Source organism: Sitophilus oryzae, unplaced genomic scaffold (genome assembly GCF_002938485.1).
Source record: "Sitophilus oryzae breed Bouriz unplaced genomic scaffold, Soryzae_2.0 scaffold_551_pilon_pilon, whole genome shotgun sequence".
NCBI classification, from domain to species: Eukaryota; Metazoa; Arthropoda; class Insecta; order Coleoptera; family Curculionidae; genus Sitophilus; species Sitophilus oryzae.
Window position 1 is genome coordinate 2,622,504 of NW_022147142.1, and position 25,882 is coordinate 2,648,385.

General features: G+C 31.4%; 1 protein-coding gene across 1 annotated transcript; it reads right to left on the bottom strand.

Moving 5' to 3' along the window:
* Positions 1–11: 11 nt before the first annotated feature.
* LOC115887055 (GDP-mannose 4,6 dehydratase) lies at positions 12–25,678 on the bottom strand. Its single transcript, XM_030906376.1, has 7 exons — positions 25,437–25,678; positions 25,239–25,365; positions 24,984–25,163; positions 20,072–20,200; positions 19,786–20,018; positions 1,665–1,880; positions 12–309 (listed from the first exon to the last, which is right to left on the bottom strand). Exons 1-7 carry the CDS (start codon positions 25,488–25,490, stop codon positions 178–180), a joined length of 1,071 nt encoding a protein of 356 aa, XP_030762236.1. The 5' UTR covers positions 25,491–25,678; the 3' UTR covers positions 12–177.
* Positions 25,679–25,882: the final 204 nt, after the last annotated feature.

Genomic DNA, 25,882 nt, shown 5'->3' on the forward strand with positions numbered 1-25,882 from the left:
CAAACTAAATATTTTATTTGTACCCCATATATTTTCCATATATTCCTTAAATGCGTAGCAAAAATTACAATACAATATTTACAGAGAGACTGGCCATAGGAATGTCAAAAATTTACAACACAAATTAAAAACATGTACAAAATAAAACTGTGTTTTATAAAATAATACTGTCGATATCTATGCTAATGGATTTTTTTTCATCAGCTCGAGGTCCGATTGCACCATTTCCTTTACCAGTTCCAAAAACGACACCTTTGGAGTCCAGCCAAAGGCCTTCTTGGCTTTGGTGGCATCGCCAAGTAGGAAATCCTAAATTAAAACAAAAAAGAATACTAACAGTTAGTTTAACACAGTTTACATTAACACTTTAAGTATAGGGTATTGACTCATTAAGTATAGGATAGGTGTTATTTCCGACGAGACCATAGTGAGTGATAGCCATCAAATAATGGGACATGTTTGGCAGGGCAGGTTCAGCACGTAAAAATTCACCCAGGAGTCTACAAGAACTTATAAGCCTAAAGGAACTTAACTTAATCAATCTCTAGAATAGCCTATTATGCCCTTTTTGAGTCACATCTTCGTTATGCCCTTTCATTCTGGGTTCTTGCTGCGCAACAAAATTTTATCGTATTTTCAAACTTCAAAAGAGAGCAGTTCGATATTTATTGGGACTGATCAGTAGAACTCACTGGTATAATTTCTTTAAAAAATTCAAAATACTCTTCCTTCTTTATTCATTTTTGAATCCGTTTGCTTAATCCGCAAGCACATATCTGCTATTCCCCAAAGGTCATCTCACATTTATCCACTTAGGAATGCGGAGCACGATCTTTATCTGCCAACCCCGAACTCAGAACTAGTTAAAGGCTCAATACTGTACAATGCCAAAAAAATATACTATCATCTGCCTTTGAATATCAAGTCGCTATCATTCTTTCCCGCATTTCGCAAAGCTCTGAAATCATACTTACTGGAGAGTACTACTACTTTTTTGTTGATGTTTAATCATGAAGAATTTTGAATTATAAAATTTTGATCATCTCACACACTGGTCAAAAGTCGAGTATTTAATATTTTATAACTCTAATTTTAAGAGGTAGAAATTATTATCCATTTACAATTTTCTTATTGTAAATACTTATTGTAAATTTTATTGATACGCCTTTTTTGTGTTCTGCAATTGTCCATGTCTATTTGTAATTTTAATGCCTTAATTTTTTTTGAATTGTATGATTTGTATTGTATATTTTTTATTATTTGTATATTTTTTGGGCTTTTGTTTATTTTGTACATTTGCTTTTGTTTATTTTGTCACGTAGAATGGCAGATTATACCTCAGCATAGGTAAGCATCTCCATGCTTACATCAACTCACGTGCTGGATATACCCTTTATTAGAGTTGCGCAGTTTACTTTTTAAAGAAAATTACTTTGAAAAATTTTTACTTTTTATAAGAATGAACTTTTAGGTTTGAAGGAAATTGCTATTATTTAAATAAAATACAAAAACCAACAAATGCAGTTTTTTCAATTAAAATGATCAATTAATTTGTCTCTAGCCTAGTTTTGACAAAATGAAGTTTATTTTCGATGATTCAAAACTTCTGAAACTATGTGTAATGTGGTTGATAGATCTGTTGAAAGAACTGCAAAAGAACTTACCACTTCAGTAGGTCTAAAATTCTTCTCATCAACTTTGACTCTGACTATTCCTGTATCTTTTTCCTTGCCGACTTCGTTTAGTCCTTCCCCTTCCCAGACAATTTCTTTTCCCACATACTTAAACGACTCCTCCACGAATTCTTTGACGCTGTGGGTTTCCCCGGTACCTATAACGAAATCGTCTGGCTTCTCTTGCTGAAGCATTAGCCACATAGCCTGAAATCGATAAGAAATCAAATTTAGTCACTAACAAATCATTTTTTAAAAATCTCAGTTAAACGATGATGCATCAATACTGTTATACAATATATTCTAAATTTATTATCAAAGTAGGTACTATAATGTAGTTATATTTCTAACAAAATAAATAATAATGTAATAAAATAGTCGGCCGATTGGCTCCATAAGAATGTATTGTTTTCACTTTGGCAACTATAGTTGACCGATGAAAAATTTCATATCAGCGTAATTATCCCCAAAAAACTCGCAAGAGGAAGACAGAAAAATGCATGATTCGTTTAGAAACACGTAAGAACTATTTTTTTTTCACTCGTCCGCATAAAATTGAAATTGTACTAATATAAAGTATAATATTTATTATAACACCTAGTACCAATATTTGGAAGTACCTATTACATGTGTCTAGTTGTAATTGATAGTCCATTAATAAAGATCGTCGTATGACAGAGTTTAGTCTAACCGTGTGTTATTTTATTGCTCTCCTGGAATTTATCTTTTTATTTTTTTTATAATATTGTAACGGATTCCGTGGGTCCACTAATTTAAACTCACGATAAAATACTTAACGGATTTATTTTTCTCGCTATACATATACACAATTTACACAACTAATTAACTATGCAACTACTATTACTTAATTTTCTAGCACCTTAGCCAAATAGTTCACAATTTTTATATTACGGAGTACTATCAGATTACAAACTTATCGTCAAAAGCATTGTTTTTCGTGATTCCAATTTTCGGAGTGGCGCACTAGTTATGTTACTAGTTTGCGCACATCGACACGCCCACTTACGGCCTCTAAAATTGTGCACAGTGCCTGACCGGCCCAGTTATTACGCTCTTTAAACGCGAGTTTATTTGTGCGCACAGGAAATTTTACTCGTTTGTTCATCGTCATAAAAAACAATTTTCGTACCACGAACTAGGGCCAAGATTTTTATCTCTATACATGTAATATACCTAATCAACCACATTAAATGTGGTACTATCCTATATCTGCTTCAACTACCGAACGCGGCTATATAAAAATCCTGCGACTGTTTCTGGAAAGTTCTAAAATTATCTGTAATTTTCGATACCCTTCTGCCATCTACCAGTAAATTCTGTTGCCTGATTCGCTTTTCTACTTGGCGCTTCAACAGAGATGGCGCTTCAACAATGTCCTCAACTAGTCCTCAACCATCAATACACGTTGCGGGTTAAAGCGTTGCATCTCTGACCCTGACAATATCTTTACAAATTATAGTCTATACGATATTCTGATGTATAAGTAATTTTAAGTAAGTTAATATTTTAATTTAAGTAGTTTCATTAAAGACCAAATTTGACCCACCCTGTACATCCATACATCTAAACAAACTTTCGCGTTTATAATACCGTATGATTGAAAAAAAACGGCGTCCAGTTGGCTTGGAAATGACGATCGATGACATTCTCCATATAATTTTACACATAAAATGACAGCGATCTACATTTTATAGCCATCGCTGACGCCGTTTTTATTCGATCATACGGTATTAGTAAGGATTGCTTTTTTCAAATATGCGATAATAGTTTTGAGTAGTGTATTTTAGCGATAACGACTGCACTGTTCTCCAACCTCGGTCTACTACCGTGTCGTACAAAAAGACGATCTCGTCAAGAGAGAAAAAAAACCATCTCGTCAATAAAAATTCGACAAATTTGCAACTGGCCAATGTAATGGCGGAGTGTGTTTTGCGGTGACATATTCGTCAAGTCAATGTGGACTCTCTGCCGCGTGTAAATTAGTAGGGATCAATAAAATATATAGCTGGTTAATTAAATGTATTTTGTAGTAAATTGATCATACTCCAATATTGTGTCTGGATTCTTGAAATTCCTTTCGTAGACACAGATCCAGTAGGCGTACATTACATATATAAACCTTTCTTATCTTTGATATCAGTTAAAATTTTAGTTACGTAATCGAGGGCACGATTTTTAAATTCACTGTTGCCAATCATGGCCATATTCAGCGCCGGGCTGCCTAACTGGAATTTAAATTTCCCGCTAGGGATTCAGGTGGTAGCTCTGCTGTAAAAAATGTCAAGTTGCCACACTTAGACAAGGAAAGAGAGGGGACGGCTAACACGCATATTCTCCCGTGATCGGTTAGTGAAGCCAAAATTCGATCGGCGGCCATACTTTGGTGACAAGATTTGGAGGTGACACCGAGCGAATTTTTATGATTTTTGTGACAACTGTTTTGTTTTAAATTTATAAACTGTATTGTTTAGTATGGAGAGATGTTCAGCGTATGGCTGCAAAGGCCGAAGCGAGAAAAAAGTGGCTGGAATTACATTTTACAGGTAAAAATCGATACACAACTTTTGTTATGTGGTCATAAAATGTACATTTTTTCATTATAGCAGTAAAAATATGTAAAATGCTTTTAATATGTTTTGTACCACATCCAAACCAAACTATTTTTAATAATTCCAAGTAGTATTTTCAATATCCTGTATTATAATTAATGTTTGAAACTATAAATAATGCTACTCAGCATGGATTTCTCCAGTGGCGTAGGGAATTATAATCAGAGAAATACAATTTCTGCAATAAACATTTTTTTATATATTTTACATGTAAAAAAATGTATAAAGTATTGTTATCAAATATGTAAAATAATTGTAAACTATAAAAAAAATAAAAATTCTAGTGATAAAATATCTATATGTATAGTTGTTATATAAAACTTAAATTTACCTGCCAAGATTTGCTGGGTGTGGATAAACCTGTGGTAGGCTACTTGTTACTACATATATTTTTTTAAATATTCGTTCAAAAAATTTGCTAATTTAGGTGTATAATAATAGTTTCAGTGAGTAATTAATAAAAATTTCAAAATAAATAAAATAACACAAAGCTTCTAGAATTGTTTATTTTTTGGTGGAAAATTAGGATATTCTTATGATTGAAGGTAACAAATATTAAAAATTACATTATTCATTGAATCCGTACGCAAGTGTGAAGGGGAATGGCTAGATTCATTATTATACCGTATGGTCGAAAAAAAAACGTAGATATTCTGATGTATAAGTAATATTATTGTAGTTTCATTAAAATCCATTCAGTAGTTTTTTTGCGTGAAAACCTGTCAATGATCTGTACGTCCATACATCTAAACAAACTTTCGCGTTTATAATACCGTATGATCGAAAAAAAACGGCGTCCAGTTGGCTTGTAAATGACGATCGACGACATTCCCCATATAATTTTACATATAAAATGACAGCGATCTTCATTTCATACCATCGCTGACGCCGTCTTTATTCGATGTCCTTTGTATAGTTTTTATGTCATTTTATATGTAGAATTATATGGATCATCGATCGTAATTTACAAGCCAACTCGACGTCGTTTTTTTTTTCGATTATACGGTATAATAATGAATCTAGTCAATTCCCTTCACACTTGCTTACGGATTCAATGAATAATGTAATTTTTAATATTCATTTGTGAAATTGTCATTTCCAAACAAACAAGACGCCGTTTTTTTCGATCATACAGTATATATGTATATACACGTTTAAAACATATGTTATTACATAATTTTTTATTTAACTATACATTATACACACTTTTTTTGTCAAATTTATTTATAATAAATAAATAATTGTCTGGATAATCAGTCCACTGTTGACTGTTAAATAAATTTTGCATTATCGACTTAGATATTCTAATATTTTAAAGGTGAGACTATAAAATACAAAATTGTATATGCATTACTCAAATATGAACGATATATTAGTTTACGTTTTAATAAATATTTTGTACCGTATAGGTACAAGCTAATTTCTGATGGTACGCCATTGGAGAATTTCGCCTGGTGACAACTTGCCTCACTTTCAGCTGCCGTGTTACCTGTCCCCTCTCTTTCCTTGTCTAAGTTGCCACATTTATTTATTTATTTCCTGACATTTGTCATTCGTTTTGACACTTTAGTTTTGTATTACGAGTTTTTGATTTAAATAAATAGTGTTGTGATACTTTAAGCTTAAAAATGTTTACTAGCAGACCTTGCAGTCGAACAGTGTTTTTTTAGAACCTCTTTTAGTGCGAAGTGTACAAGATAATAGCCGTAAAAAACTCATCGCAACTTTATTAGAATATTTTGAACGGGAAAGGGGTAGTAATGGCCTTTTACGCTCCTTAAGTCCTGTTAAGAAGGTGAGATTTGTTGATGTAAATAATAACCGTATAAATAGTAACTATATATTTATAATTAATCTATTCTTGTTTCCTAAAATATTTTGATTAAAAGAACGGATGTAAAAGTAGGCAACGCTGCACATACAGGTATTTTAACATTCTAGCTGGCCAAAATTATCAAATAGGGTTTTTGGGTGTTATATAAAACTTGATGCTAAATTAGACTAATTTAAAGAAAAATACTCCTTTATAAAGGGTTTTTGGTTGACAAAATCTAGGGGATGATGGCGTCGGATTTTGCCAAATCACATTTTGGTTCAAGTCACATATAAGCTTGATGGTACAAAAGAACTTTGAAAGATATTACAGTCAGAATCTTCCTCGCAACTAAACTTTTGCTAAAATTGTGACTACTGGGATCCATCACATCCCCATTTACATATCAAAACTAGATTTGTACATTCTTGTTCACTTAGCAATTCCAAAATGTCCTCAAGATAAATGAGTAATCGTAAAACTGTATGATCCATTAGATCTTGTAATCTAATTTCAGCACAAGTTTCGGTTACCCTAAACGCTAAATGCACCTTTATTTGGGTAACAATCTTTCTTGGCGGACTGCAAAGGACTATAACAGGGTTTAGGTTAACCTTTTGTTTGTACTTCTAATAATTTCATATTGACGTCTTGATAGATCTGCGTCCACCAGCATTGACAACGCATTTAAGGGAGAAGTCCTTTTTTTGCTCTTTTCCAATTATAGAGTTTTTATACTCAGTGCCTTTTGCGGGATTACTGATTAGTTCCCTTACAACATAACTTGCGTTTTTATGGCCTTCCAATCTTCCTTACGAAGGGCTTACCCCTCAACTCTTTGGTCTTTCGCCTCTTACTCCTGTCACTCAAGAGTGAAAAGGCTTTTTCTGGCCTTCCTGAAGTGACCCTCGGCTTAGGAATTCCGAAAACTCCTTGCAACCGTAAGTTATTTTTTTTTCAAAAATCTTTCTTCTATGTAATGAGCAGCCACCCATCGCCTTTTAAATTCAAATTTTTCATGAGAAAACTTTTGTTTTATAAAAAGCTTTTCTTCACCAGAAAATTATTCAACGGATAGAAGATAATTTTCTAAATAGTTCAATTTGTCATTGAAAGTTGGTAAGTTCTGTCTTCTCATTAAGTTATACAGCTTCAATCGGGTAAAAAGTTTTACATTGGAGCAACCTAAAGTAACAGAAAATCTATGTTGTAGACTAAAACAAAATATTTCTGAAAACAAAGTTTTTGTATTTTTTATTTTTCTTATAAATTTCTTCGAAAAGGGAGAAATATGTGGAATAGTTTTTTTCACTGTCAGAAACTACAATGTTGTAGAATATTTTTGCCACAAAATTAATTCCATAAATGTACCCGGAAATAAACTAATTCTCTTAACGAAAAAAAAAATACATGAAAATTTCAAGAATGAACAAAGATCGGTTTAATGCATAAAAAATATTGAAAATATCTCCAGGATAAATAAAGCTGTGTTATGCTGATAGTCGTTTATCTGCTTCATAACCTTCCATTATTTCCTAGACAATTAATACACTATACGTAGCACTAAACCGTAAGGAATAAATATGAACTTAAATTCAAATAAAAATCGCTAAAATATACTCGACACAAAGACGAAGGGCTGATAAGGAGAAACTAAATTTATTTTAACATTAGCAAAACTCATAAAAAAGTGATCTCTGTTCATTTGTCGAAGCCGTCTGATAATTTTTTTGGTGAATTTTATACTTTTTATAATCGACTTTTGGCCAGCTAGAGTGGTAAAATACCCGTCTGTGCGCTGTGCAGGTGAAGCTTAATCACGTGACTAAAAGTTTATTTGGTATAAACTATATCTAATATAGAATTAATAAAAACGCGTATAAGTGAACTTTGTAAAATAAGTTGCTGATGTCAAAAATGCAACCACATGTAAGCAAAATCGTGTATAAATACTGAATTCTCTATATAAAGCGCAGATATGGCAACGAAAAATTTTAACTGTCCCTTGTAATGAATGATTCATGCAACTTTTAATTCAATTTTAACACAGGAAAAGATATAAAATACGAAGGGGACGCGTTTGCAGGTTAAGTTTATGAAAACGGGTCCGATTTCCATACAAGTTTCCAAATCTTGCATAAAATATACGTTCGTCGCGAGGCCCGAAATATATATTTTATGAAACTTAAAGTAAATTCCTTCTCCTTCCTGCATATTCCTTAGTTCTTCTGCTGTTCCGTTCTTTATTACGCGCAACAGATTTTCAGGAGCGCGCAAGAAAAGGACCAAGCGTGCCGCTGTACCGTCTTTTCACGCTTTTGCATTTTTACATTAACTTCATATGAGAGACAATCTCTGAAAAGAAGCAACATTTTAAATATATACAGAATGCTACAAATTCGGGGTACGAGCACTGGGATAACGGAAACCGTAATAGATACGAACATCATTAAATTTGGTCCAATTTGCGACTTGGGATATTCATTAAGATGCAAAAAAAAGTTTCATAAATTTCAAGGATTGCTGAGTTATTTAGAAAAAACGATTTTTTTTTAAATAAATTTTATTTTTTCCTGTCGTTACTTTTTAGAAAATTCTAAAACTAATCCCATATTTTCATGGCCACTCTATCAAGGCTAGCTAACAGTATTTTTAGGCTTTTAAATCAGATGATAATTTGTAAGGTACATAGGCAACTTATTTTTTTTTAAATACGGACCTAAATTTTTTATTTCATGTTTTGAACGATATACCACACTTAATATTCTTATTTTACTTCGGGCACTTTAAACACAATTTATTTAAACTAATTTTAAGGCTCTGTTTTTTTAAATATTTAATCTATTAATAGTACAATACTGATGAGCTTAACAATATCACGCTTACATATACAAAAACTTAACCACACGCCATTGTTAAGTTTTGTACTATTTTGATAGTCTTAGCAGCGTTTTTTATCTTTTGATTGCTTTTTTCAAAATGGTACTTCAAATAATAAAGGCATTTTGAAAAAGCATTTAAAAGATAAAAAAACGCGGCCAAGACTATCAAAATGTTGATCTAATAACAATTTGACGTTTATACTATTACGCCAAAAGCAACTTTTTTCCAAAGCCTATCATGACTTCACTGAATCATCGTTTCTTGTTCACTATTATTAATATCTTAATTATTAGATATTAATACATCTGGTATTATGGTATTCTGGTATTTCGTCGATTTTAAAATAAACTAACTGTTTCTATCTTATTTTTTTGTTAGAATGGGCCTAATCAAGAGAGCTACTGATACTGTATTGTAAAAATTAGGTAATTAAGGGCGTATTTTTTGGTATTTATTATAATTTTGCTAATATCTTCGGTTTGAAAGAAGATATCAAGATGCGGTTTTCGCTGACTTTTTAAGTTTTTACTACTCTTTCTTTTTTTTACTTTACTATCAGCTAAAATAACACATACTATCGCATTTAATTTTTTTGAAAAAACGCGCTGTTTGTTAAATTGTAAGAAAGCGCCCCCTAGCGTCTACGTTCAAAATCTTATTATTATTATTTTTATGGTATAATATAGAGTAAGAAACGCTCTTTTAAACGATTCCTCGTCTGTGGGATTCTGATCATCCAGTCCGGAGTTATTAACATTTAAATAAAGATAGATCTAACCTTCCCCCACCACTTTATTTTAGCAGATAGGGGAAAATGGTTCTAACAAAAAATTCAAAATTTACTGAAGATTATGAAGCTATTATTTATAGTGCCCATTATCTAGGCAAAATTCTGTAAAAATCTATTTTCTTATTTTCTATAGCAGTTGCTCCACCTAGCGGCCGTTTTACAAACTTGAAAATAATTTCCAGCAATTTCTCATAGCCCTTTTAGTCATAAATATTTTTCTCCGTAAGCCCTACGGCTAATACTTTCCGAGATACAGCCGAGAGCTATTCTTAGTGGGACACCCGGTACAAGTTGATTTATTTATACTATATTATATAAGTATTATATATATATTACTTTTTTTTTAATTTAAACCAGGTTTCTTTGAGAAAAATGGACGCCTTCTTTGTATTTCTTCTAGATTCCCAGATGCCAATGATGAGGCTCGAATTTGGGATACCTTGTACAGGGTGTCCCATTTTAGCTGAAATCATACGGTACTTCTGTTATTAGTGAAGATAGAAGGGTGCGGTTTGCACCAACCTATCCAAAATGCACCAACCTGTGCAAAATTTTCAAACAAATGGGATAGGTTTGTGCAAACCGCATCCGCCTATCTTTACTAATAACGAAGATACCGTATGATTTCAACTAAAATGGGACACCCTGTACAAATAAATAATAAAATAGTAAATAATAAGAAAGTAAGAACTAGAAGTGTTATTTTGATTTTAGGATGTCAACTAGTATTTTTAAGAACTATGTGTGTATGAAAAAATATGTAAGAGAACTGAGACTGATTCTCGTGTTATTATTTAGAAATCTATATTCGCTTATCTATGCCAAACAAAAAATGTCTGTTTTCAGAGAAGGACTCATGCAAAGTTTTATATTCTCGAAAAGACTATATGCAAGTTTTATTACAAGTTTTTTATCTGTGGAAAATGAGATTTTTTCCGTAAAGAAATGTGATTTTACTCGAATAGGAAAAATGAAATAAAGCCCGTCTCAAAGGGACTTTTAAAATTCCAGAGAAGGATTGCAGCAGTCAGGTTAAGAATTTTATTGCTCTTATCAAATTTCCTGTATTCTACCGTTATGAGTCATGCCAAAATCGCCATTGTGTGATTTATTTTTTGTAAAATTTAATTTTTAAAGGCAAATACAATACAACCTCTTTAATCGGAATAGCTAATTGTAACGATATATTGATATATGGTCCACTAAGTCCATATAACGATATATGGTCCACGAAGTATGCTATATATGAGATTTTTTTATTAGAACTAGGGTCCTGAACCGGGAAATCCCGATACCGAAAGTACCGGAAATTCCCGGTTCTTTTGAGACATCAAAGAACCGGGACTCAAAATTATTAATTCCCGGTTCTTTCGGTACTTTCGGGACTCGGTAATAATAATTAAAAACATGTTTTTTGTTACATGCGAAAGACTTTTGATAGTTTCTAACTAAAAATAACTTCAAACACTTCTGAAGTTATTTTGAAGTTTCTATAATGTTTATTAACAATTATTGAAGTTTAAATGTGTTATTTTATTGTTTAGTATAATATTCCTGAATGTATTAGTTATATTTTTTGTGTTATGTTTGTATAGGCATTTGCATCTTTAATTGAAAATGTTAAGTTTTTTTTCTAATTTAGTTAAGTTGATTTCGAGGTTGGTTGATGTTGTTTGATGTCATTTTTAACCTTTCCGGGACCGTGCTACAAAAAGTTACGTTTCAGGCCGTGTGGGGTAACTACGATACCCCACTGAAATCTTTCAAAAACTATTAATATTTTGTCACTCAGGTAAATTATTAGTAATTATTTGTAAAGTTTAATAATAAAACGTCAATAATTTAAATATTTTGTATTTGTTTAGTATAAAAAACATTTAATTTTAAAACTAAACTCTTATTAGTTTTCTACACATTATTTTGGCAGTCAGAGAATAAAAACGTTTTACATTCTTTGCCGAGAATATTAAAAATGGTGTTTTTGCATGTATTACATAATATTTTTGTTTTTCTCTAACGTGATCTGACGGAAAAGCCGCATGTTCGGTTTGAATTAGGTTGAATCTCTTTAGCAGGATTTATAGGAACTGTGCTTTTGGCAAGAAATAATTGTATTGCTGTTTTTACAGTTTTGTGAAACTTGTTACTATTTTATTTACTTCTTAGAACGTTTAGAAGTCCTTGTGCTGAAGGATTACTCTTCGTAGCTCTCGAAGCGAATTCGGCAGAAATTCCTTTTTTGTTAGCCCATCATCAGTATATTCCTTTTGCGCCATTTTCCAATAAATACACACACTAACTTACTATATCACAGTAAATACCAACACTAAACTGAATATAGAACTTGTTTACGTCTTTATACAAAGTCACCAACACGAAAAAACATGAATAGTGTGTGTAGGACTTCGAATCACTGCAAGCCGTGCGGGGTAACGGAGGTACCCCAGGCAGTAAATTTCAGTTTTTCGCCGAAAATAAAAAAAAATATTTGGCTATTTTTGTTAAAAAGGGGTTTTGTAATATACATTCTAGGATTAGTTGACAGGAAAAATGTGAGAAATAAAAATTGTAAAAGTTATTAAAGAAAAAACGCATCTGGGGTACCTAAAATACCCCGCACGGTCCCGGAAAGGTTAAGCTACCTAGGGTTTTTTTTCCGCTTGTGTTCATTATTTGTGTTCATGACTTAATAATTTGATATTATTTTCATTTGAAACTCAATTTTTTATCGGTTTTACTATAGAGAACCATCCCTTGCTTGCTAATTGACGAACTCCGCAATCACTCAACAAAAATATTTTAGTACGGTTCTGAAAACTCTAATTAATACCACCAATTATGGTTCAGATTTTTTTCGCCATCACAGAACCGAAGCTCGGTAACAATAATTATTTTTTTTGTTACGTGAGAAAGTCCTTTGATAATGTCTAGCGATCGAAATCTATTCTAAATAAGTAATTATGCTATTTCTTATGCTTGTTCTTGTTTTTTTTTTCTCTCTTCTGAAGTTCCTATAATATTTATTATGTTATATTTTAATAAATTTTGGCATTTTTAGTCCAATATTTTAGGGCTTTTGTCTCAAATTCAGTTAAGTTGGTTTATGTTGTTTAATGTAAAATTTAAGTTACCTATACTTTTTTCTTTACCTGTGTTCATATTAATTTATTCATGACTGATTACAATAATTTGATATTATTTTCATTAAAAATCCCAATTTTTTATCCATTTTACTTGAAAAACTATCCCTTGCTTTTTGATTGATGAACAGCACCACCATTGAACAAAATTTAGTCAGTACCAATCAATTCAATTCAATTCAAGTCAATTAGTAGTAAGTACAGAAAAAAACGGGAAATCCCGATTTAAAAGAGGCGCGGTACTGAAATTCCCGGTTCCGAAAAACAGCATTTACGGTAATTACACCCGAAATTTTTATACCGGGTGCGTCTCAAAAGTGGCTCACCCCTATAACTTTTTTATTTTTGCAGTTAAAAAAACGAGATCTGATATGTTAATATATGACATAAAGTAGGATTGATTGACGTATTCAATTGTTTTCGGTCACTTCCTGTTTCACCGGAGATTACTACAATTTTTGATTTTTAAATGGCACCCTCGGTTTAGTTTGGTTACTTTTTTTGGTTTTTTACTTTGTTCGAAAGAAAATAACACTCGGAATAGAATAACATATCATATGTCAACTTTTGACATTTTCGCATATATGGTTTATTTGAAATTATAACTTGCGGTTCGTAACGAAAATTTGACTCGAAATACCAAGTGTGTGGTATCAAATTATTCGAAAAAAAAATGCTTTTTCCAAATATGCTAATGAGCCACCCTCGTTTCATTTGAAAAAATTGAGATATGATTAAAAATACGATTTGAGCATTTTCTAACTGGCTAGGACAAGACATTAAAAACATTAGATGATCAAATCTATTTTTCCAAGGCTACTTGATTAAGGATTAATGTTTTTAACATAGCCATGGCACTCTAGATTGAATTTTAAAATACGATTTTTTATTAAGCGAGAATGTTAAAAGTTGACATATGATGTCATTCTATTCAGAATGTTAAATTCTTGCATAAGACATTAGAATATCTAGATTTCCATGCAAATAATCGAATTCGACAGGCTGGTAAATAATAGGGTGTGGTCACAGGTTTCTTCATTATTTTCTAAGTTATTTGTCTCTTGAAAGTTTGCAGTATATTCAGTTATAATGATGATTTCAATGAAACTATGGTTTTTAAAACAAAAATTACTACTGAAAGCTTGAAAAGAATTTTCTCGGTGCCCGGTTTGGAGTATCAAAAATAAATTTGCAAGATGTTGACACTTAAACTCGAATTTTCGCCGGTTTAGTTCGAATTTTACGACTTTCAGGAAATCTCTCGTCGCGCCAAGTGTTCCCCCTAAAGGTCATATAATTTCAATTTCATTTTATGATAAATTTATATTTTATAATATAGTAATAAAAGATTCTTTTAGATTTAAGTATAATAATATGCAGTATGTTACAAGTACCCTACTTTATAGTATTTTGATAATATGACAATAAAACTAGAAATTGAAATGTTTTTATGTTTTTACTGTTCTTTAATTGGTAGATATTCAATCTCGTGGAATAAAAGAGTACACTATAAAAATATCTTATGATCAAAAGATAAGTGGGTCAAGTTGACTTGAAAATTACGATCTATGGCATTCCATGGCAAGCCTACTTTGACGCATTTTTTTCGATCGTATATTGGTTAAAGTAGTAGTTAAATTTATAAGTAGCAACTAGTTTTTTTTCCTGTTTAAAAACCACTTACATTTTTATGTTGCAAATATCCAAATTACCTAAAATTTTCTAGAAATTTTACAGAAGAAACAGTCTTGAAAATTTCTTCTCTAGCTTAAAATAGTTATTTGTGTAACTAGTCCAAAAGGACATATTTGTTGCACGACGCAGGAGTTTTGGAAGTTGAGAGTTGCAATCATGCTGAGTGCATCAAATATGATTTTTGTACATGTTGCACACAACAGTTTTTCTACGATCAAATTGAACTTCTTATTTAAATGTTTATTAAAAAGTTTTTACATTAATTCACAGAATAATATTACCACTAACAATGACACTATAAACAAATATTATTTTAATTTTTTTAATAATTTTTTTTCAGTTCATTTTAATGTTAATGTGGCAGTTTGAACAATTCACTAAGGTAATTGATGGACAAACTTTATTTCCAGTAGTCTTTTGAATTTCATTCTTATTTCTGCTCCTGGAGATCTCGGGTTCTTGTTCTTCACATAAAACTCTTTTCCGGAATGTTGCTGTGAGGTGCCCAGTATTGCTACTTGGTTTACCTTCTAGGATTTGACAAAATTTTCTAAAAATTTGACAAATTTTACAAAAATATATATTTTTTTTCACTTTTAGTTAAACTCGTCGTTAAAAATGTAAAGGTGTTTATGCAAAAAATGAGTTATTTTGTGTAAAAAATAGCTACTTTTTGCACGATCTCAGAAAAATGTATTTTATTGTCCGACTATTTTTACACTATCTACTGTATTAAAAGTCAATTTTTTTACACTAGTGCAAAAAATACCTTGACATTATTATTAACGAGTTTAACTAAAGAGAAAAAATTTGTAAATTTTCATAAAAATTTGTCAAATCCTGGAAGGTAAACCAAGTATAGTACTGGACACCTCACAGCAACATTCCGGAAAAGAGTGTTAAGTGAAGAAAAAGAGCCCGAGACCTCCACGACCAGAAATGAGAATAAAATTCAAAAGACTACTGGAAATGAAGTTTGTCCATCAATTACCTTAGTGGATTTTTCAAACTGCGACGTTGAAATTAAAAGCAGCTCAAAAAAAGTTATTAAAAAATAAAAATAATATTTGGTTATAGTATCATTGTTAGTGGTAATATTATTCTGTGAATTAATGTAAAAGCTTTTTAATAAACATTTAAATAAGAAGTTCAATTCAATCGTAGAAAAAATGTTGTGTGTGCAGCATATTTGTGGCAAAAGCAAAATAAAAGCATATTTCTTGCACTCAGCATGACTCTCGACTTCCTCACGAGCTGCAAAACTCATGCGTCGTGCAACTGCAACAAATATGTTCTTTTTGCACTAGTTACACAAATAACTATTTGTATACTTATTATTATTGTACTACGATATAGTAGAGGCGATATTATTTCGGTTGACAGAAAAAAAACATGTTTTTTTTTTGTTTAATGAGCACTTATTTATTTTGTTAACACGTCTATAAGAAGTCAATACCTTTTGGCACACATTTCAGTAGGCAAAGTCTGTTACCCAAATGACATACTATACTTTATGTGATTGCTATGTGTAACTTCAAAATTCCGCAATCATGGATTCTGAATTCAACCACCAAGAGCCAACATTTATGAAATACAATACATATTAATGTTATAAACTTTGACAATACCAACTTATACGTCGTACAAAATAAAAACCGTTGCGGGCTATCGATTAGGCTAATAAATGTGTGCAGTGCTACCACTACACAAATATGGCCCTTATGGGACGTTTTCAATGAGTTTTAAATCTCCCATTCGATATTGTGTTGGCAACGGCGAAGAAGCGGTTGCGGCGGTGCCACGTTTATTTGACATTTGCCAGAATTTTCTGATGGTAGTTGAGAGATGTGTCTCGTGTGTATTGAATCTTTTAAAACCTTTATCTATCGATCGAAAACTGTTGTTTTCAGAATACTTTGTGTAGTAGTTGTTAGTTTTTTCTTTGAAAAATGCCTAAGCAGTTAAATAGTCGGTGCCAAGAATTAGTGTCATCTCTGATACAATATTTTGAGGAAGAAAGGGACAATAACGGCCCGTTATATTATAATAAAGTATTTTAAAGTAGACCAGTGAAGTGAGTTTTTTTTATTTTGAGAAACAAAACCTACTAATCTTCTATGGAAAATACTTATTAATTCTTGGAATATTTCAAAAAGTTGCCTATATATTTTATAATCATTTACCACTCTTTATAATAGATAATATTTTGAATTGCCCGAAACCAGACTGTTATTAATTAAACACAATGTTTAAAACAATGTTTTTAAGACACCATTACTTTTTTTAAATATTTGTTTAAAACAGAGTATTAAATAGGTTTGGTGTGTAGGTGTTTATTTCAATAAAAAATGAGAAAAACTCTTTCAAAATAAAGAAACAACTAGAATACAAAAGGAATAAAAAAACAGAGTAATCAGCTCAACTTAATATTGTCTAAATAAACTATTAACTCTGTACTACTACTTCGAGGAGCACCATTAGGGTTTCTAGAATCGAATTAAGTTTTGTCCTTTGGCTTTGTCATTACTCAACATGATATGGTTTAAAACAGAGTATAAAAGTGTTGTAAACATATTTTCGACTTTGTATTTACAATCTTCTTTAAAACCATAAAAATTTGTTTTAAACAATAAAAAAACATGTTTTGTTTAAAATTATTTTTTTTTTCAGCACTGCTTGAAACTATTTAAAACTGTTGATGATAATGTGAATGATAAATAAATAATTGTGCTTAACAATTTAAAGTTTATTTTAGAATTTTTAATAGATCTTAGATATAGTAAATTTTTCAAAAATATTTCTCTTCCGATTACAATCTGGCAACAATGCTGTCTACAATCAACGCACGTGCTCGATGACATGCAACGGTTTTTATTTTGTACAACGTATAGATATTAATATATCATTGAAATTGTTAATATATCTGAAAAAAATGAAGCTCCATTGAAATATATACTCTAAGATATAAAAAAATTAAACGGGCCTTGACTTGACAATAAAAAAAATCAAATATAATTTTCCATAAGATTTAATTATTTGTCATCATAAAGCATTATTAGTCATCATAAAGCAGGCTTGATTTTTTATTGCATTGTAAAATATAATTTAATAATCTTCTCATAAATTTGTAATCTTGTGTGTTCACTGTTATCTATTTCTAATATGAAAAATATTTTTTTTTTCTAATTAATAATAAACAGCATTTTTTAAAGAAGCTTAGATCTGAAAAAAATAGCTTTTCATAATAATTACGTTTTTGAGCACGTTCAACATTGCCAATCTATACTAATATCACAGATAACAGTGCTAATATATAAAATCCTTAAGTGACTGACATACTGATTAATCACGATCCTGCTCAAAATCACTCAACTAAGAAGCTCAATTTTGGCATACAGGTTGATTCTAGGGTGTAGAGGTTCGATAAGAAGGGATTTTTCGAAATTCCAGTTCCAAGAGGGTGAAACCACCCCTTTTTTTACATATTTTAAGATTTTTTAAAAATATATATTATAGAGGGTGTTTCGAAAAATCTGGTCATTGATTAATCACGATCCTGCTTAAAGCGCTTGACGTAAAAAGATGATTTTTGGAAAACAGATTGACTTTGGGGTGTAGAAGTTCGATAAGAAGGGATTTTTCGAAACTCGAATTCTAAGGGGGTGAAACTATCCCTCAAATATTAAAATATTTTTTACTTAAAAACAAGTGAGTTTTTCGGAAAAACTCTTAAACACGTATATTTTATTTTGTTCTTTTACATAGTATTTTAAGATTTTTTATAAATTTATACAGGGTGTTTCATAAAAATATGACCATTGGGTAATCACGATTCTGCTTAAACTGCTTGACGTTTAAAGCTGATTTTTGGCAAACGGATTGACTGTGGGGTGTAGAGGTTCGATAAGGAGGGGTTTCTCGAATCTCAAATTCCAAGAGGGTAAAAACGCCCCTCAAATATTACAATATTTGTTATTTAAAAAACGGTTAGTCTTTCGGGAAAACGTTTGGACAAGCATAATTTATTTGGTTTTTTTACATAATTTGAAATTTTTTAAAAAATCATACAGGGTGTTCCAAAAAGTTGAGTAATTTCTTAACCACGATTCTGCTTAACCTGCTTGACGTAAAAAGCTTATTTTTGGAAACCGGATTTTTCGAAAGTCAAATTCCAACGAGGTGAAACTACCCCTCAAATATTACCAAGTTATATAATAATATCGCCATATTGTTTTTTCTCATGCTGACATAAGTGTGAGAAAATTTTATCCAGTTTGTATGTTAATGGAAATTCTTGCTTTGCTTTATCATCACCATTACAAATTATTAATTCGAGGCGAACGAAGTCGCTGGTACACGCTAGTCAAATAATAAATAAAAATCTGACAAATAGCGTCATTAAAATTATACCCTAAAAATATGACAAGTAAATTTACAATAGTTATGTACAGTACAAGTGTGTTTATGAACATGATTACAACAATGAGTGTGAACGATTGTAGACCGAGTCGTTCTATTCACACGAGTGTTGTAATCGTGTTTAAACGCACGTGTCATGTGCAACGTTTTATCTACAACCGAAAAATAAGAAAATGCTGCTTTAATTTTCATTTCTTAGTGGCCCACCTTTAACTATGACACTTTTTTGTCATATTTCAGTTAGACCGTCACTATTATCATATCGTCATCATCATCAGCAGCAGGAATTGTTTTTAAGAAGTGTAAAAAATGTGTTATTAATATTTATAATAATTAGTAGTAGGAATTTGTATCAAAAATTAATATATTTAGATGTTCGTAGTTGTTTTTCATTATTATAAAAACTAGTTGTGTTATAGATTCATAACACCACTAGTTGTGTTATGAATCTCATAACGTAACTGAAATACTAAAAAAATAGTGATGTAAAAACGTTGTAACTAAACGGTTGTAGATAAAAAAAATTGGTTCACTAAAAAAATTGCTCATGTCACTTCTGTATAAAGTCTGTCCAACGATTCGTGAAATATTTCCTCAACAAATCCAAAAAATGTAAAAATTTAAATTTACCTGGTTTAAAATAATACACAACTGTCACTGCGAGCATCCTCAATTTAGACAGATTTTAGTTAGGTAATTATTTGTCCTAAGCCATATTTTTCTATACCCACACATAACTTACCTCAACATAATCCCTAGCATGTCCCCAATCTCTTTTTGAATCCAATCTACCCAAAGTCAAGCATTCACATAGCCCTAAACTTATTTTTGCCACTTCTCTTGTAATCTTCCTGGTCACAAACGTCTCGCCTCTTCTCGGACTCTCATGATTGAATAAAATACCATTGCATGCAAACATGTTGTAGGCATCCCTGTAGTTTTTGACAATCCAGTATGCATAGAGTTTTGCACAAGCTATAAATTAATTTATAGAATTTCGTAATTAAAGTTGAGTTGTGTGTACAAACCATAAGGTGACTGTGGATTGAAGGGTGTATCTTCATTTTGTGGAGTTTCTTTCACTGCTCCGTAAAGTTCACTGGTTGATGCTTGGTAGAACTTTGAGTAATTTTCTAGTCCACAAGTTCTTATAGCATCTGTAAAATTATGGTATTCAGTTTTGATCTTTGAAGCAATACAGAGTGTATCAATTTTAAAAACCTAAATATAGAGAAATCAGTATAAATTGGCTGGGACTAAAATTGGAGGCCATGCACACGAGACGCGAGAGGAAAAGTGGTTACGATCTTGGAGCGTCGTAAATCGGGTCCTATGCGAGCTAGAGGGGTCTGAAACTCTTCGAGACCCTTCGAGCCCCATCTACATTCCGAGTTTCTCTACATTCCCCTTTTCATGATATTTCTTTTCATAATCTTTCCATCATCAATGAATCAAATCAAAAAATCGTCCGATTTAAATGAATTTTGGTATGTCAATAGATTAGACCAAGACTAACTTTAACGAAACCTCGCTAGCTAACCGTGTACGAAAAGTGTCACTGTAATAGTAAGTTTTGACGTAAGACATATCAAAAGTTGATGTCGTCCGATCGCGACCAAATTTGGTGGGTAGGTTATCTCTGGTAGGTTATGTGAGCGACGGTACACACGGTCTCATCCTGCAAAGTTGGATATGACATTTCGTTTACATCTTCATCAGGGTGGGACTAACGATTTCATATTGAAGAAAAATGTAGGTCGATTTCTGCATAATTGCGGACGGGCTACAGGATGACGCCCTCGACATTTCGAACCGATGCCGATGTCTGTAAATGGACGAAATCATCAGGATTTTTCTCTTAATTATGGGTCGATTTAAACAAAACTCGGCAGGTGGATAAAAGTACCCGAATGGAGTTCTCAAACGGACAGATGGGCAGACGGACAGACAGACAGACGGAACTAAGAAGTTTCATTTCAAAGATGCGCACATAGTGCACACACAATTTTTTCCTTAATATAAAATGCTAACTAAACAGTCACTAAATAGTCAGAATCAGCAACTTGTCTTGCTCTACTCAATTATTTTGATCAGGAAAGAGATCAGTGGCCAGTCTCTTTTGCCGTTAAACTGCCAAGTTAAACTGCGTTAGAGAAGTAAAAATTAATATTATTGTTTAAGTTTTGTCCGAGGTTTTGCCTTTTTTGTTGAAAATATACAGGGTGAGTCTTAAATAGGTGCAAATATTTTTAGGGGTAGTATATTTCGACCCCAGCAACACGATTATAAAGTTCTTTTTGCGAAAAAAATTTTAAAAAAGTTTGAATTTTTTGAAAAAAATTTACGAATCCTTTTTTAGTTTTTAGTTACAAAACATAATTTGTTAATAATATGGCAATATAGGTAAAAGATAAAATTTACAAAAAAAAATCCAGAAAAGATCCAGTCAAAATTTTAGCAAAAAATTATTTTTGGAAATGGAAATTTTCAAAGTAAATTAACTCGGATATTTTAGATTTATTTGAAAAACGGTAAAGAGAAATTATGTTTCTTTTATCAAGATCTATCAGCACTGAAAATATTTGCACTTATTTAAGACTCACCCTGTATATAGAGGATGGCCCATTAGTACGAGAAAGTTCATTATTATCAGTGTGGCTGAAAATATGAAAAAAAAAGATTTATACTGATTTGCATGTTTTTTATAATGGTTCATATCCTAAAAATAATTTGTTGTATACAGAGTGTCAAAAAAAAGTTAAGTTTTAAGTTGTTTTTTAATAATTAAATTCATAATAAAGTTTTAAGTTTTTTTTTTAATTTTGCCCTTGTAAAAAAAATGCATCCCTCATTTTTCTGTAGACAATTGGACTCAGCATAAAATTCTGCATATAGTACACTATTTTTCTTTGAAGCACTATGCGATGTTGTCATTCTATTTCTTATTTACTAAAAATTTGGTTAAAAAACAATATCCGAAAAGTGGTTAAAAAAAGGAGCGAATCTAGCTTTATTAATACTTAACTCTATTTTCCTAAACACCAAGGTTCACAGAATAAATCTGCAAAGGAAAATTTACATTATCCTATACAGGGTATTTTTATGGCGTCGCCAAAATTGGAATATTTAAAATGTTATATCTCTACTTTTTTAAATGCAACAGCGTGTATATTATTTTTGGTTTAGACGCGGAATTAAAAAATTGACATTTTTTTGTATTTAAAGTGTTCCTAATTTTTTTGGGGGGTTTTGCAAATAGTCGCTGTATGTTACATATAGGATTTTCAATGGTAAAATACCAGACAAAGATCATATTAAGGACGGTCCACACTTGCTATATAACACTGCTATATAGCAAAGTTATGTAACATGTTACATATTTTTTAGTTATATTTAGCAAATTTCGATGCTATATAACTTGCTAGATGTTATCCATTTGTAGTCGGTAAAGATCAAAAGATGTTGTGCAACATTGCTATTGTAACATGAAACAACGCGTCCACACTTGCTAAATTTCTAGTTTAGCCGCTCATATTTTCAGGGACGTGCGCGACAGAATCTTAGTGTGGTGAGCTGATATTGGTTTGTTTATTTACTGGTCAATAATACCGTATGATCGAAAAAAAAACTGCGTCCTGTCGGCGTCGGCCTCCCGTCCAGTTGGCTTGGACATGACGATCGATGACATTCCCCATATAATTTTACATATAAAATGACAGCGATTTTCATTTCATAGTATGCATTTAGAAACAGAAAAAATTGAGAAAAAATGCGTAATCTAATAGGTCAGTTCCAGCGGGAACAAAAGAAATGCAAATCAGGAACTGCATGGTTTAGATGAAGTGGATAATTCAAAATGGTTTGCTTTTGCTTTTACAGTACGTCTGTCCGTTCTGTAGCTACGGGGTATCCGTGAGAGGGGAAACGATATTCTCTCGATGTTTTTCGTAAAAAATAGACGACGCGTCCCATCAGTAAAAATTCGACAAATTTGCAAGTAGCCAATAAAATGAGTGGGCCGGGCGGAGCGATTTGCGGTGACGCACTCGTCAAATTGACGTATAGAATATATTGCTGTTTATTTAAATGTTTTTTGTCCGCATTCCTCTCATAGACACAGATCCAGCAGATGAGACGTACTGTAAATTATTGTTTTTAAAAGACAGAAACACACCACGAGAAACAGCCGAGGCAAGTATTGAAAAGATAAGCTAATTGAGTTCAACTGTATCTAGATCTTGCTGGTAGGCTATGGCGGACTCAAAACCGCTTTTTTCTCGTCTTTCTTTCCCTTAGTTCAAAAATAATTACGCACGCCGCTGCTGCGAGCTGAACCTCTTTCTCGCCAAAACGATTCATGACTACGAAAACTATAATGTGGACGGCTCCCGGTTTTTTAACATGTTACATGTAGCTTGTTAAATAGCAATGTTATATAACATGTTACTAAATGTGGACCCTCCTTTACGTGGCTTTTATAAAAATTTACTGTTTATTATATTTTCTTATATTATATTTACTATTATTTTTAATTTAGGAAAACTTTAGATACAAAAAACATTTATTTTTAATACTGATGCATTTAAAAGAAAAATAATATACAGAGTGTTGCATTTAAAAAAATTGAGATAGAGCATTAAAATTAAAATATTGCGATATTGGCGACACCATAGAAATTACTCTGTATAAAAAATGTAAATTTTACTTCGCTGGTTTATTCTGTAATCGTTGATGTTTAAGGAAATATAGATAAGTATTAATAAAGTTATATATTCACTCCAGTTGTTAACTATCTTTCGGATATAGTGTTTTTCACCAAAGTTTCAGTAAATATGGAAAAGAACGGCAACTCCGCATAGAGCTTCAAATAAAAATAATGTGCTATATGCAAAATTTTATGCTGGATTCAAACCTGTACAGAAAAACGAAAGGTGGAATTTAAAAAAGCTTAAAATTTTAACATAACTTTTTTGGCACACCCTGTATAAAACAAAATATTTTAGGATATGCCCCTTTATAAACCATGCAACATCTGTAAAAAAAAATTTTCATATCTTCGACAACGACGACGATATTGGGCTTCCTCGCTCTAATGGGCCACCCTGTAGATCTTTCAGCATGTTGCAGCTGCAGTCAATGTTCAATATCAGTTTATGGACTGTGAGTAGAATTTGACAAAAAATAAAGACTAATGTTAACCAATTAGAACTTTACATTTTTCAGCTTTCATCCAGAAAACTTGCTAAAAGCTTCGTTTAATTAGAATTTGTTAATCTATTTATGTATGTTATTATCATATTATCGATCATATAATTTGAGAACAGGAAATGAATACCATGTACCAAAGTTTAAAAGTAACTTTCTAATGAAGTCATTATTTATCAGTGGTGTGATGTCATACAATAGCTTACCAACTAATGTAAAACGTTCCGCTAATGTAAAAGAATTTAAATATAATATAAGACTTTACCTTAAGAATCACATGATATTGTAATAATTATAAGTTATAGGTTTTTTGTAATAGCTTTTAGCTAAATAAAGATTTATTTATTTGTTATATTGTAATTTGAATACGTGCCACAAACGCGCGCCAACTTTTATTGATTATACAACTTTTAAGAAAGATTTAAATAGAGATATAATTAACCAGTAATATGAATGGGCACTTCTAAAATAATTTGAACCCCTAATCATACATCATAGCCCAAACAAATACCCTATAATCGAAAAAAAATGGCGTCGAAATGACAATTGATGAAATGTATGTAATAAAGATGGCTGGTATTTTATATGTAAAATTAGGTATATGGGGAATATCATGATCATTATTTCCCAGCCACCTGGACACCATTTTTTTTCGATCATACGGTATAAAGTCTTAATGTTTAATTATATAGTATTGCAAGATTTCAATGAATTTGTTACAAAAATATGTCTTACCTAATATTCGTAACGTGCCTACAGCATCTACTTCAGCTGTGTATTCACTTAAATCAAATGATACTTTAACATGACTTTGTGCAGCTAAATTGTAAATTTCTGTTGGCCGTATCTGACCTATTGTCTTCACTAGACAGCTTGAATCAGTCATATCTCCATAATGTAAATGAAGCTTACCACCTAAAATTAGCGAATTAGTAAGTATCTAACTGCATAAAGTAACATGCAGTTAGGTACATGCTCATCATTCTTTACCTTTATGAGCATAAGGATCGGCATGCAAATGGTCAATTCTAGTAGTGTTGAATGTACTTGCTCTTCTGATAATACCGTGGACTTCGTAACCTTTGTTTAACAGGAATTCTGCTAAGTAAGAACCATCCTAGAAATACCAGTTGAAATTATCATAAACTCTGTTTTACTATAATATATTTTTATATGATAAAAACCTACTTGCCCATTAATACCAGTAATAAACGCAACTTTTCTATTGTCACCGCTAGCCATTTCTTCAATCAAGATACACTACTTATAAAATGTGCTCACTTGTACAATATGCTACCTGTATATATGCTCTAATTAAAATCACTTATAATTGGGTTTATCATTCTGCCATGTAAGCAAAAGCCGCTTCAAGTGAAAAGTAAACACAATAAACAATAAATTCCAAAAATAAACTATTCTGATTCTAATTTTGATATGGCAATACAATAGAACTACTAAGTTTAGGTTATGACCTACTTTATTTCCTATTATCCTTTTTTATTTATTCTAATTCGTAATTTTCAAAAAAGTAAAATTTACTAGAACCAGTAACTCTCAAAAGTATGTATAAAATTAAAAAAATAAACACTTAACTTTAAATAAATTATTTTAAAAATAGTCTGGGTAGTTAATTT

Coding starts and splice junctions, on each gene's coding strand:
- LOC115887055 (XM_030906376.1), bottom strand. CDS start 25,490: ATGGCTAGCGGTGACAATAGAAAAGTTGCGTTTATTACTGGTATTAAT. Junction 25,366..25,436: donor TTACTGGTATTAATGGGCAA/GTAGGTTTTTAT, acceptor TGGTATTTCTAG/GATGGTTCTTACTTAGCAGA. Junction 25,164..25,238: donor CGATCCTTATGCTCATAAAG/GTAAAGAATGAT, acceptor CGCTAATTTTAG/GTGGTAAGCTTCATTTACAT.